Raw genomic sequence first — 14,741 nt, 5'->3', positions numbered from 1 at the left:
CCAGGATTCAGCGTGAGACGCTACCTTTAACCCTCACTGTTTCTGGTAATCATAGTGAAACCATTTCTTTTTTAATTTTTCGTTCACCTTTTACACCTGTTGTTTTGGGCCATCCCTGGCTAGTTTGTCATAATCCTTCCATTAATTGGTCTAGTAATTCTATCCTCTCCTGGAACGTCTCTTGTCATGTGAAATGTTTAATGTCTGCTATCCCTCCTGTTTCCTCTGTCTCTTCTTCACAGGAGGAGCCTGGTGATTTGACAGGGGTGCCGGAGGAATATCACGATCTGCGCACGGTGTTCAGTCGGTCCAGGGCCACCTCTCTTCCTCCACACCGGTCGTATGATTGTAGTATTGATCTCCTTCCGGGAACCACCCCCCCCCCGGGGTAGACTATACTCTCTGTCGGCTCCCGAACGTAAGGCTCTCGAAGATTATTTGTCTGTAGCTCTTGACGCCGGTACCATAGTCCCCTCCTCCTCTCCCGCCGGAGCGGGGTTTTTTTTTGTCAAGAAGAAGGACGGGTCTCTGCGCCCCTGCATAGATTATCGAGGGCTGAATGACATAACAGTGAAGAATCGTTATCCGCTTCCTCTTATGTCTTCAGCCTTCGAGATCCTGCAGGGAGCCAGGTTTTTCACTAAGTTGGACCTTCGTAACGCTTACCATCTCGTGCGCATCAGGGAGGGGGACGAGTGGAAGACGGCGTTTAACACTCCGTTAGGGCACTTTGAATACCGGGTTCTTCCTTTCGGCCTCGCTAACGCTCCAGCTGTCTTTCAGGCATTAGTCAATGATGTCCTGAGAGACATGCTGAACATCTTTGTTTTCGTTTACCTTGACGATATCCTGATTTTTTCACCGTCACTCCAGATTCATGTTCAGCACGTTCGACGTGTCCTCCAGCGCCTTTTAGAGAATTGTCTTTTTGTGAAGGCTGAGAAGTGCACTTTTCATGCCTCCTCCGTCACATTTCTCGGTTCTGTTATTTCCGCTGAAGGCATTAAGATGGATCCCGCTAAGGTCCAAGCTGTCATTGATTGGCCCGTCCCTAAGTCACGCGTCGAGCTGCAGCGCTTTCTCGGCTTCGCGAACTTCTATCGTCGTTTCATCCGTAATTTCGGTCAGGTGGCAGCTCCTCTCACAGCCCTTACTTCTGTCAAGACGTGCTTTAAGTGGTCCGTTTCCGCCCAGGGAGCTTTTGATCTCCTCAAGAATCGTTTTACATCCGCTCCTATCCTTGTTACACCTGACGTCTCTAGACAGTTCGTTGTCGAGGTTGACGCGTCAGAGGTGGGAGTGGGAGCCATCCTTTCTCAGCGCTCCCTCTCTGACGACAAGGTCCACCCATGCGCGTATTTTTCTCATCGCCTGTCGCCGTCGGAACGTAACTATGATGTGGGTAACCGCGAACTGCTCGCCATCCGGTTAGCCCTAGGCGAATGGCGACAGTGGTTGGAGGGGGCGACCGTTCCTTTTGTCGTTTGGACTGACCATAGGAACCTTGAGTACATCCGTTCTGCCAAACGACTTAATGCGCGTCAGGGCGCTGTTTTTCGCTCGTTTCGAGTTCGTGATTTCTTATCGTCCGGGCTCTAAGAACACCAAGCCTGATGCTTTGTCTCGTCTCTTCAGTTCTTCAGTAGCCTCCACTGACCCCGAGGGGATTCTCCCTGAGGGGCGTGTTGTCGGGTTGACTGTCTGGGGAATTGAGAGGCAGGTAAAGCAAGCACTCACTCAAACTCCGTCGCCGCGCGCTTGTCCTAGGAACCTTCTTTTCGTTCCCGTTCCTACTCGTCTGGCCGTTCTTCAGTGGGCTCACTCTGCCAAGTTAGCCGGCCACCCTGGCGTTCGGGGTACGCTTGCTTCCATTCGCCAGCGTTTCTGGTGGCCCACCCGGGAGCATGACACGCGTCGTTTCGTGGCTGCTTGTTCGGTCTGCGCGCAGACTAAGTCCGGTAACTCTCCTCCTGCCGGCCGTCTCAGGCCGCTTCCTATTCCCTCTCGACCGTGGTCTCACATCGCCTTAGATTTTGTCACCGGACTGCCTTCGTCAGCGGGGAAGACTGTTATTCTTACGGTTGTCGATAGGTTCTCTAAGGCGGCTCATTTCATTCCCCTTGCTAAGCTTCCTTCTGCTAAAGAGACGGCACAAATCATCATCGAGAATGTTTTCAGAATTCATGGCCTTCCGTCAGACGTCGTTTCGGACAGAGGTCCGCAATTCACGTCTCAATTTTGGAGGGAGTTTTGCCGTTTGATTGGGGCTTCCGTCAGTCTCTCTTCCGGCTTTCACCCCCAGTCTAACGGTCAAGCAGAACGGGCCAATCAGACTATTGGTCGCATCTTACGCAGTCTTTCTTTTCGCAACCCTGCGTCTTGGTCAGAACAGCTCCCCTGGGCAGAATACGCCCACAACTCGCTTCCTTCGTCTGCGACCGGGCTATCTCCTTTTCAGAGTAGCCTCGGGTACCAGCCTCCGTTGTTCTCATCTCAGTTCGCCGAGTCCAGCGTCCCCTCCGCTCAGGCTTTTGTCCAACGTTGCGAGCGCACCTGGAAGAGGGTCAGGTCTGCACTTTGCCGTTATAGGGCGCAGACTGTGAGAGCTGCTAATAAGCGTAGAACTAAGAGCCCTAGATATTGTCGCGGTCAGAGAGTTTGGCTCTCCACTCAGAACCTTCCCCTTAAGACGGCTTCTCGCAAGTTGACCCCGCGGTTCATTGGTCCATTCCGTATCTCTCAGGTCATTAATCCTGTCGCAGTGCGACTTCTTCTTCCGCGATATCTTCGTCGCGTCCACCCGGTCTTCCATGTCTCCTGTGTTAAGCCCGTTCTTCGCGCCCCCGCTCGTCTTCCCCCCCCCCCCCCATCCTTGTCGAGGGCGCACCTATCTACAGGGTCCGTAAAATCTTGGACATGCGTCCTCGGGGCCGTGGTCATCAGTACCTAGTTGACTGGGAGGGGTACGGTCCTGAGGAGAGGAGTTGGGTTCCCTCTCGGGACGTGCTGGACCGTGCGCTGATTGATGATTTCCTCCGTTGCCGCCAGGTTTCCTCCTCGAGTGCGCCAGGAGGCGCTCGGTGAGTGGGGGGGTACTGTCATGTACTGTCATGTTGTCTTGTCTCTGTCCTTTCCCTTCACCCTGTCTCCCTCTGCTGGTCGTGTTAGGTTACCTTTTCTCCCCCGCTTTCCCCCAGCTGTCCCTTGTCTCCTCTAACTACCCATTCACCCCGTTCCCCACCTGTTCCCTTTTTTCCCTCTGATTAGGTCCCTATATCTCTCTCTGTTTCTGCTCCTGTCCTTGTCGGATTCTTGTTTGTTTGTGTCATTCATGCCTGAACCAGACTGTCGTCATGTTTGCTGTAACCTTGTCCTGTCCTGTCGGAATCTGCCGGTCCATCTGAGCCTACCTATGTTTGGTAATTAAAGAAGCTCTGTTTAAGTTGATTCGCTTTTGGGTCCTCATTCACGCACCGTAACAGATACTGACAATAAAGATGTTTATTAGTTGAATTTTATTTTTTGCTATCACACAGTGTAATGAATATTTAAAAATGTGGCACTCACCATAATAGTTTATAAAACTGCTACGAATCTCAGCCCACAGCATTTAATTTCTTATGTAAGTAATTTGTCACAGAGACATCTCAATTCCTGTTTCCCCAAGAGGTACTTAAATGTTCATCATAGGGGTATGGAACAAAACAGGATGCAACTTTGACCCATCAGACTTTCCACTCCAATTCCTGCCAGGACACAATCACTGACAAGTAGTCTCTAAGAGAGTATACTACAACATGGAAACAACATGGACCTTTTTTTCTGTGGCCCCTATTTAAAGAAGAATGTATGATCAACGGTGGTATAGATACACATGGCGTGGCTTAACTTAACCACACACCCGAGTAGTGTACAGCAGTAGGGTATTCTCATTACTCCCATGTAATTAGTCAAACTTTGGCGGTATCCGCTGCAAACAACTGGCTCTTTTGGTCGTTTCAATAAACGTTTTCAGCAGCCTCACATGTCGTATTTAACTTACTTGGCGGTCACAACAACACGTTATTTGAAAGATACTTATTCTGCCACTCTAATCGTCTCTTTGGCTGATAATCGAGACGTACATTCCATGCGACAGTCTATCTGTTCATGCTAATATTTTTACGTTTCGAATGAAAGGGTTTTTAGGAATGATGTAGTTTGTTGATTAAGACGTAAGTATGAAGTATGAAAAATGACCAGCCAAGCCTATCCTAAGTGTTCATAGAATGAATAAAAAAAATGAATACAGCAGTTGTCGGGTTATGAATAAAGTAAGTAATTTAAGAATTATGAGTAACGGGAGTACCCTATGGCTGTATCCTACTCGGGGGCATGTTCATGTTAAGCCCTGCCTCGCTGTGTGTATCTATAGCAAAATAAATGTACCCTATCATTTTTGGCCAGATGGCATGTCCCATGACAAAATAACTCAAGTTTTCCTTCAGATCCTTTTCAAAATAATTTGATATCATATACAGGGGTTATATTGTCAAGATACTGACAATAAAGATGTTTATTAGTTGAACTTATATTTTTGGATATCACACAGTGTAATGAATAATACAACAATTGTCACTCACCATAATAGTTTATAAAACTGGTACACATCTCAATGTAGCTACAGAATTGTGTTATGTAAGTAATTTGTCACAGAGACGTCTCAATTCCTGTTTCCCCAAGAGGTACTTCAATGTTCATCATAGGGGTATGGAACAAAACAGGATGCAACTTTGACCCATCAGACTTTCCACTCCAATTCCTGCCAGGACACAATCACTGACAAATAGTCTCTAAGAGAGTATACTACAACATGGAAACAACATGGACCTTTTTTCTGTGGCCCCTATTTAAAGAAGAATGTATGATCAATGGTGGTATAGATACACATGGCAAGGCGTGGCTTAACGTAACCACACACCCGAGTAGTGTACAGCAGTAGGGTATTCACATTACTCCCATGTAATTAGTCAAACTTTGGCGGTATCCGCTGCAAACAACTGGCACTTTTGGTCGTTTCAATAAACGTTTTCAGCAGCCTCACATGTCGTATTTAACTTACTTGGCGGTCACAACAACACGTTATTTGAAAGATACTTATTCTGCCACTCTAATCGTCTCTTTGGCTGATAATCGAGACGTACATTCCATGCGACAGTCTATCTGTTCATGCTAATATTTTTACGTTTCGAATGAAAGGGTTTTTAGGAATGATGTAGTTTGTTGATTAAGACGTAAGTATGAAGTATGAAAAATGACCAGCCAAGCCTATCCTAAGTGTTCATAGAATGAATAAAAAAATGAATACAGCAGTTGTCGGGTTATGAATAAAGTAAGTCATTTAAAATATATGAGTAACGGGAGTACCCTATGGCTGTATCCTACTCGGGGGCGTGTTCATGTTAAGCCCTGCCTCGCTGTGTGTATCAATAGCAAAACAAATGTATACTATCATTTTTGGACAGATGGGGGCGGCATGTCACAAGAGAAATTAACGCGGATCCTTTCTAAAATTATGTGTTTCTAAGCTCCTCGCTGACAAGATAGTATAGTGTGATGTTTATGGTATTCTCTCTTTTCCTCAATCATCACTCAGGGTTTCAAAGTGTTATCATGGTGAAGGAAGTCCATGCTTAGTACGTTGCCACCCCACAGTTAAACTTAAAGTGGCACTCCAGTGACCTCTTCTAGTCATTTAACAGCTGATTTACTTAAAAGGCGCATCTCTAAAGGTGGTCCAAGTAAGTCATGACGTGGTACAAGTTTTAAACATTGTAACATGAGGCTGTTAGCATAAGAATGACCAATTCATAACACATTGTTGGATGTTCTGAATATTTGTTAATACTGTCTCTAATACCACAATGTCTTTCTGAACATCACAAATGTAGGGTTGTTCTCTTTTGCTCCTCTAGTGTTCCTCAAGCAAGGTGGGAGGCCGGTGACATCACACAAATACAATGAGACCAACTCCTGAATGCCTTGAAGTTTGCAGTTGTCTAAAACACACTATTTTGCTCAAAATGTATTTGACCCTTTAACGTGTGTACTTTACTGTATTTATACTTGGGATATCGCTTTTCAACTGTAAAAGTAAAACAATCGTTGGAGGATGTCTTTAGGGTTTGAAGTCCATGGACTTTCACACATCCAAATGAGTCCATACTACGTACACTGTAGTGAAATGTAAACTTGGAGGGTGAGTGTTTCAATGTTTCACAAATTACTATTTTTCGATCCAAAATATTATACTTTTCCTGTTTTCTACATTTCAGCAGCACATCAATTCCTCTTTCTAAATTGTTATGGCACCTACATTTGTGATGTTCAGAAAGACATTGTGGTATTAGAGACAGTATTAACAAATATCCAGAACATCCAACAATGTGTTATGAATTGGTCATTCTTATGCTAACATCCTCATGTTACAATGTTTAATTAAAAAAAAAAAAAATCAGTTACAATGTAAGTAAATATGAAACTCCCTGAAAGTTGATTTCAATGGCCTAGAGTTAGTTTCCCTTTCAGGAAGAGAGCAGTTTTTCACAATATACTTATCTTTTAGATAAAGCGTACCTTGATACGTGGTAAAGATGTCATCTGCCTGTAACATTGTTGAGGGAAAAAAGAACACACTGTTTTTATCACACACAAGATAGAGATCTGAATGTATTGTAAAAGTACTTAGGGGAATCTGGGGCTAAAAGTAACACAGGGTCAGGTGTAACAGCTAAATAACTCAAATATGAAAGCCAGGTAGAAAGCTGTCATTCAATGTGCTAGTGATTGGTTAGTGTCTACATACCTGAGAAGTTTTAGGAGTACTCATAAATATTCTACATATAAACCATATATAATTTATAGCAATATGAAGAGGTATTTTTATTGATAGAGTTGATGATAAAGTATTGCTCAGATTACACTCAAATTAGTAATTGGGGTCAGTTGTAACACATGTTACAATTTACCCCTTTCCTAAAGTGTATGCTTTTTTATATAGTATTTAGAAACATTTACATAATTACATAAAAAAAAAAAAATGTTTTAATTTCTTTTTTTATTTTTATTTTTTATTTTTTTACCCCTTTTTCTCCCCAATTTCGTGGTATCCAATGTAGTACCTACCATCTTGTCTCATCGCTACAACTCCCGTACGGGCTCGGGAGAGACGAAGGTTGAAAGTCGTGCGTCCTCCGATACACAACCAAGCACTGCTTCCAACCCGGAAGTCAGCCGCACCAATGCGCCGGAGGAGGCACCGTGCACCTGGCCACCTTGGTTAGCGCACACTGCGCCCAGCCCGCCACAGGAGTCGCTGGTGTGCGATGAGACAAGGACACCCCTACCGAACAAGCCCTCCCTAACCCGGGCGACGCTAGGCCAATTGTGCTTCGCCCCACGGACCTCCCGGTCGTGGCCGGTTACGACAGAGCCTGGGCGCGAACCCAGGGACTCTGATGATGGCACAGCTAGCGCTGCAGTACACCCCCACGCTATCATACCTCCTCCTCCATGCTTCACAGTTGGAACCAGACATGTGGAGATCATCTGTTCACCTACTCTGCGTCTCACAAAGATATGGCGGTTGGAACCAAAAATCTCAAGGACAGATTTCTACCGGTCCATTTCATGTGTTTCTTGGCCCAAGCCAGTCTCTTCTTATTATTGGTGTCCTTTAGTAATGGTTTCTTTGCAGCAATTCGACCATGAAGGCCTGATTCATGCGGTCTCCTCTGAACTGTTGATGTTGAGATGTGTCTGTTACTTGAACTCTGAAGCATTTATTTGGGCTGCAATTTCTGAGGCTGGTAACTCTAATGAATGTATCCTCTGCAGCAGAGGTAACTCTGGGTCTTCCTTTCCTGTGGCGGTCCTCATGAGAGCCAGTTTCATCATAGCGCTTGATGGTTTTTGCAACTGCACTTGAAGACACCTTCAAAGTTCTTGAAATATTGACTGACCATGTCTTATACTAATGATCGACTGTCATTTCTCTTTGCTTATTTGAGCTGTTCTTACCATAATATGGACTTGGTCTTTTACCAAATAGGGCCATCTTCTGTATACCACCTATACCTTGTCACAACACTTATTGGCTCAAACGCATTAAGAAGGAAAGAAATTCAAAAAATTAACTTTTAACAAGGCACACCGGTTAATTGAAATGCATTCCAGGTGACTACCTCATGAAGCTGGTTGAGAGTGTACAAAGCTGTCATCAAGCCAAAGGGTGGCTACTTTGAAGAAGTTTAACACTTTTTTGGTTACTACATGATTCCATATGTGTTATTTCATAGTGTTGATCTCTTCACTATTATATTACTATTATTACTATTAATGAAAACGGGTCAGGAGATATACTTGTTCAAAGTTTGGTAGGGGACAAAAAGTCTAATTTGCAGAGTTTATAGGTTCTTATGGGCAGCCCCCCTCTCTGATTCAGGTTACGGAGACACATTTTGGTTGAATTTATTCAGTTGTTCAACTGACTAGATATCCTTTTACTAATGTACGGACAGAGACAGATCCATAGTCCCCCTCACTTTCATAGTGGGGGACAATTACCCATAATTTTTACCATTGAAGACAGTGTTACATCTAATCCTGCAGCCTGTTACATTTAACTCCATCCATAGGGTCAATTGTAACATTTCACCTCCGCCGCTCTTGGTTGAATTGTAAATGACTGTGTAAGGGGTGCGTAACCGGTGGCAGGGAAGTCAGACGCAGGAGAGCAGAACTAGGTAATAGCCGGAGCAGTTTAATAGCAAAACCAACGGTCTAATTGTCAAAGGAATTTAACAATTCCTATATGTGTTCATTAACCAATTCAATTAAAATCATCAGTCTGTTTCTAAGAATTTGTAAGATCCTTATTTGCATGAAATAGACAGAGACCAGTCTATTAAAATTAGCCAATAGTATTTATTCTCGGAGCACGCTGCTCATAGAACCATGTACAACAGCTTATATTTCACATATGACGTCATAGGTTATAAAAGGTATCTCCTCCTCTCGACCAGAACAAAGCAGGTTCAAAAGTTCATTCCAACTTACTAGCGCACATACATGACACACAATATATCTGGATTATCTCCTGAAGTCTCACCATAGTTTATTACCACTTAGCAGACAATTCCAGATACGGAAAACCTGGAGGGGCTCTCGGTGTCTTATTTGATCGCCACAGAGTTATAGTTGAGTTGGCTCAAACATAGGTTAATGATTCTCTTTGCTTACTTTAGACCAGTCCTTCTCAAATAGTGGGGCGCGCCCCCCTGGGGGGGCTCGGAGCGATGCCAGGAGGGGCGCATGTGACCCCGGGGAACATGCTTTTTTTGCCGCAGGGAGTAGTTTTTTTGTTGCACCGAACAAGAGCACACATCACAGAGCAGGAGATATGAAGTGCAGATAACAAACCCTTAAGAGACACCATGGAAAAATATTTAACAGGGATGAAAAGAAAGGCGGAGAGAGACGGAGATATTGAGACAAACGTAAGTCTCCCGAAAGCTAAGACGAGGAAATATGACGAAGCGTATGTAGCGCTTGGCTTCACTGTGACTACGGTGGGAGACGAGGAAAGACAGGTATGTTTACTGTGTCTAAAAATGTTGGCAGCGGACAGCATCAAGCCAAATAAATTAAGGCGTAACTTAAAGACATTACACCCCAATCACGCTGATAAGCCGCTTGAGTTTTTTCAGCGAAAATTTGCAGAATATTGCCAACAATCATCCCGCTTTGTGAATGCTACTTCAGTAAACCAGCGAGCACTGTTAGCATCATATAAGGTGGCGTACCAAATTGCACAGTTAAAAAAAAAACACTCCATAGCAGAGGAGCTGATACTGCCTGCGGCATTAGACATGGTCACTGTCATGCTGGATGACGCAAGTGCTGCAAAAATAAAAGTACTTTCCTGAAAACAGTTCCCAATATGACTGGGTGAGAGATCCTTTCAATGCACCAACTCCAACTAGTTTCAGCTCTGCAGAGGAGGACCAGTTCAATGATATGATGTCTGACTCCACATTGAGACTGAGGTTCACATCACAGACACTGAGTGAATTCTGGAGAGGCAGTATACACTCTTAGGGCAGAGGGCCATGGGCATTCTTCTTCCTTTTGCAACAACTTATCTTTGTGAGACTGGCTTCTCTGCTGTTGCTGCACTGAAGACCAAGTACAGGTCCCAGCTAAACATTGAGCAGGAGCTGAGAGTTGCCGTATCATGCTTCAAACCCCTCTTCGAAAAGCTGTGCTCATTTAGATTTTTTAAAAATCAGCACAAATTGTTTTATTCATTTTTGTTTTATAGAGTTAATGTTGCTGATCAATTTGAATTTATTATTTATTGATTATATTTTATTTTATTTTTCAGTATCAAATACAATGGATACAATGTTATGCAGAGATGTACTTATAACAATTTTATAGACAAATGATACTATTTCCAGTCGCGGCGGAGAGTTGGGGGGCGCGAAATGTTTACTTCTTCCTAGGGGGGGCGTAACAGAAAATAATTGAGAAGCACTGCTTTAGACACACACACACATTATAAATCAGATATAGTAAAACAGGGTAGAATTCAATTAGTTATAGTTATAGTTAAATGTATACATTGTTTAGCCATTAACTTTGATAAAATTAATTACAATAATGAATAACAAGACATGGGTAACAAAACCAGTCGCGCACCAGTCAACATGTGCACAAGCACGTACAATAAACAATCCACACAAAGACATGGGGGGAACAGAGGGTTAAATACACAACACTAAATGAGGGAATTGAGAAACAGGTGTATAGGAAAACATGACAAAACAAATGGAAAATTAAAAGTGGATCGGCGATGGCTAGAAGACCAGTGACGCCGACCTCCGAACGCCGCCCGAACAAGGAGAGGAACCGACTTCGGTGGAAGTCATGACAGACTGGTATGTGTGTAATGGTAGCTGAGACATGTATGTTGTGTGTATAATATTTGTATTTATCTAACTCAAACAATCTTTTGATAAATAAACAAAAGGCAAAAAGTTTTACTTTTAGCCCCGGTCTCTCTTTGTATTTGAACTCAAACCATTAAGGACACGGGGACTATCAATCCTATATTTCAAATACTGTATGTAAAAGGAGGATTATTAAACACAATTATTGTACATTTCTAAATATTTAACACTTAAATCAAATCAAAAATCTAATTTTATTGGTCACATACACATGGATAGCAGATGTTAATGTGAGTGTAGCGAAATGCTTGTGCTTCTAGTTCTGACCGTGCAGTAATATCTAACAAGTAATCTAACAATTTCACGACAAGTGTAAAGGGATGAATAAGAATATGTACATATAAATATATGGATGAGCGATGGCCGTGCGGCATAGGCAAAATGCAGTAGATGGAATAGAGTACAGTATATACATATGAGATGAGTAATGTAGGGTATGTATACATTATATAAAGTGGAATTGTTTAAAGTGACTAGTGATACATTTATTACATCCAATTTTACATCAAATTTTACTTACTGTAATATGCAATTATATCAGTGTATTGACCTTAATACCTAATGATTCAACAAACTTGCAACAGCAAGGACTGTTCTGTACTTTTGGGTAGTGCGCAATCTAGTTACTCATTAACTGCTGACAAGGACATCATAGTTTCATCACTGCATGGTTAGATCTGTCCATGTACGGTACAAAATGTTTACATTATATTCTTTCCAAAAGTTTAGACATTTTTGGCTACGGTACTGAACATAGCTGAGTGTTGTAAAAGAAAGTGACTAAAACAGTCCAAAACACCAAAGTCTATAGTGGTTTCCTGAGCCTGTAAAAGTGATTTAGTAAACTAAGGGGACTCCCACAGTGCTTAGGGAAGGGGAGGAGCATGGCTATCTTCAACACAAAGGAATTGAATCTGTGCCCCAGACTGGCTCAGTGAGAACGAAGAGGAAAGAACATGGGCGTTTTGCTTCCAATCCTTCTGGCTTTGCTAGCTTCTGTCCTAGGAGGCCTCTACTTCCTTGGGGCCTTCAGGCAGCGTCGACCCGGGGAACCCCCACTGGACCGGGGCCCAATCCCCTGGCTGGGCCACGTCCTGGAGTTCCGTAGGGACACTGCAATGTTTCTGGAGAGAATGAAGAGGAAGCATGGGGATATTTTCACCATACAGCTGGGAGGATTATATTTCACATTCCTCATGGACCCTCTGTCCTTCGGGACGGTCGTGAAGGAGGCTCGCGCCAAGCTGGACTTCACCAAATTCGCAGAGCAGCTGGTGCAGAAAGTGTTTGGTTACCACTCCATGGAGAATGACCACAAGTTTCTGCAGATGTCTAGCAACAAGCACCTGATGGGGGATGGTTTAGTGGTAATGACACAGGCCATGATGAGCAACCTACAGAATCTAATGCTGCACAGTGTAGGGACAAAGCATGATAGAAATAAGACCTGGAATGAGGATGGCCTGTTCAACTACAGCTACAATATTGTCTTCAGGGCAGGCTACCTGGCTCTGTTTGGTAACGAGACACCCAAATCCCCGGGGAGCTTAGAGAAAGCCAAAGAGGTCGACAGAGAGGAGTCCCAGGAGCTCTTCCGTGAGTTTCGTAAGTACGACCAGCTCTTCCCCAATCTGGCCTACGGGGTCCTGCCTCCGGGGGAGAAGAGGGAGGCAGAGAGGCTGAAAAGGTTGTTCTGGAACATGCTGTCAGTGCAGAAGATGAAGACTAAGGATAACATCAGTGGCTGGGTGCGCGAGCAGCAGCAGTTGAGGGAAGAGCATGGCATGGAGGACTTCATGCAGAACAGGTACATGTTCCTCCTCCTCTGGGCTTCCCAGGGGAACACCGGCCCTGCTGCCTTCTGGCTTCTCCTTTACCTCATGAAGCACCCAGAGGCCATGAAGGCTGTGCAGGGGGAGGTGGAGGAGGTTCTGAAGGAGACAGACCAGGAGGTGAAGCACGGTGGACCCCTCATCGACCTGACCCGGGACATGCTGCTGAAGACGCCCATTCTGGACAGCGCTGTGGAAGAGACCCTCCGCCTCATTGCTGCCCCTGTCCTCACCAGGGCCGTGCTCCAGGACATGTCCCTCAGGATGTCTGACGGAAATGAGTACCGCATCAGAGAGGGAGACAGGGTGGCCCTCTTCCCTTACACCGCTGTTCATATTGACCCAGAGGTCCACCCCGACCCACTCACCTTTAAATACGACCGCTTCCTGACCCCAGAGGGGGGTAAAAAAACAGATTTTTACAAAGGTGGGAAGAAGTTGAAGTACTACAACATGCCGTGGGGTGCTGGGATCACCATGTGCCCTGGGCGCTTCTTTGCCACCAACGAGCTGAAGCAGTTTGTCTTCCTCATGCTCACGTACTTTGACTTTGAGCTCAAGAACCCAGTGGAAAAGATACCTGATATTGACATAAAGCGCTGGGGCTTTGGGTCCATGCAGCCAACCAAAGACATCCAGTTTAGATACAGACTCAGGTTTTAAAACTGAGTGACTGACATGAACCAGCCATTAACAACACTTTGAATGTAAATGTCAATTTTCCGAGCTGTTAATTTAATGTTGATTATTATAAACTAGCTTGCGCCTAAACATGACTTTATCTAGAGTACATAGTACAGCAACAAGTGGTACAGTATTACAATACTGGATATAATTGTTGTATTTATTAGAGGAGAAATCATCAACTTTGTCTCTCAAAAAAAATATCTTTAAGGATTCGTTTTGAGTCAGCTGGAAATCAGACATTGCAAAATGGAAAGCTGACATGAGTAGAAAAAAATAAAGACTGTAAAGCTGGTTAACAGATAGTATTAGAAATTCACAGATGATCAGAACCAACTACATGTAGGAGTTGAGTTGACAATTATTTTAAGATGTGAGAAGAAGTGTACTAGATTGCAGGGGCCTACCCACTGGGGAGCCAGGCCGACACACTGAGGAGCCAGGCCCAGCGAATCAGATTGTACATTAATAGGGTTCAGAGCTTTCACCTGGATTCACCTGGTCGGTCAGAAAGAGCAGATGTTCCTAATGTTTTGTACACTCAGTGTATGTCACAGTGCTTCTATGGCTATATACACCATGCCACTGCCTATTTAATTTGTTCATTTAGCAAACAAGACAGAACCATTGCTCTTTGAAAAACATTGTAATGTTAAGCATTACATCTTTGTGTTTTTTTCCTCCTGTCAAATGTAATAAAATATGCTTTTAAAGCCTTGATTGTCATACAAGTCTTATTGTGCACATGACATGTGGCCTTGAATGTATTGGCAGAGGTGAAGCTAAGTGAGCAATGACCTAGGACTCTGGGAAACTGTGTCGATCAATACTATAGCCTAGCTCCCATAGATGTGCCCTGAGAAATGCTCAGGTGTACTGCGAAACCTGCCTCTAATGCATTGGTAGAGACTGTCTGGAGTTATTTGGGGTTGAAGCATCCCACAGATTCAACACATAGCTCCCCAACAGCTAAACTAGTAAGCTAGATATAAGGAAGCTTTGTGAAATGCTAAGCTTGCTAAGCTTACTGTGCACATAAAAGGGTGATGCATACTCCTACAAGTGTCCTAGGGCAACCAGTGGACACAAAGGGCAAATGTGGAAATCAGTCCAAGGTTACTAAAGTTTCTCCCATACTCAGGAAAAAAGTATTGGTTAATAAGGTTGTAGAGTA

At 44.0% G+C, this 14,741-nt stretch overlaps 1 protein-coding gene across 1 annotated transcript; it reads left to right on the top strand.

Moving 5' to 3' along the window:
• The first annotated feature begins 9,167 nt into the window (after window positions 1–9,167).
• LOC110530492 (5-beta-cholestane-3-alpha,7-alpha-diol 12-alpha-hydroxylase) lies at window positions 9,168–14,285 on the top strand. Its single transcript, XM_021613629.3, has one exon. It carries the CDS (start codon window positions 12,008–12,010, stop codon window positions 13,544–13,546), a length of 1,539 nt encoding a protein of 512 aa, XP_021469304.3. The 5' UTR covers window positions 9,168–12,007; the 3' UTR covers window positions 13,547–14,285.
• The last annotated feature ends 456 nt before the right edge of the window (window positions 14,286–14,741 follow it).

The sequence above is a fragment of the Oncorhynchus mykiss genome, chromosome 8 (genome assembly GCF_057628025.1).
Source record: "Oncorhynchus mykiss isolate SJ-2025 chromosome 8, ASM5762802v1, whole genome shotgun sequence".
NCBI classification, from domain to species: Eukaryota; Metazoa; Chordata; class Actinopteri; order Salmoniformes; family Salmonidae; genus Oncorhynchus; species Oncorhynchus mykiss.
This window is presented reverse-complemented; position numbering and strand designations above follow the sequence as displayed.

Bases quoted from the DNA above. Each gene is read 5' to 3' on its own strand.
- LOC110530492 (XM_021613629.3), top strand. From the start codon at position 12,008: ATGGGCGTTTTGCTTCCAATCCTTCTGGCTTTGCTAGCTTCTGTCCTA.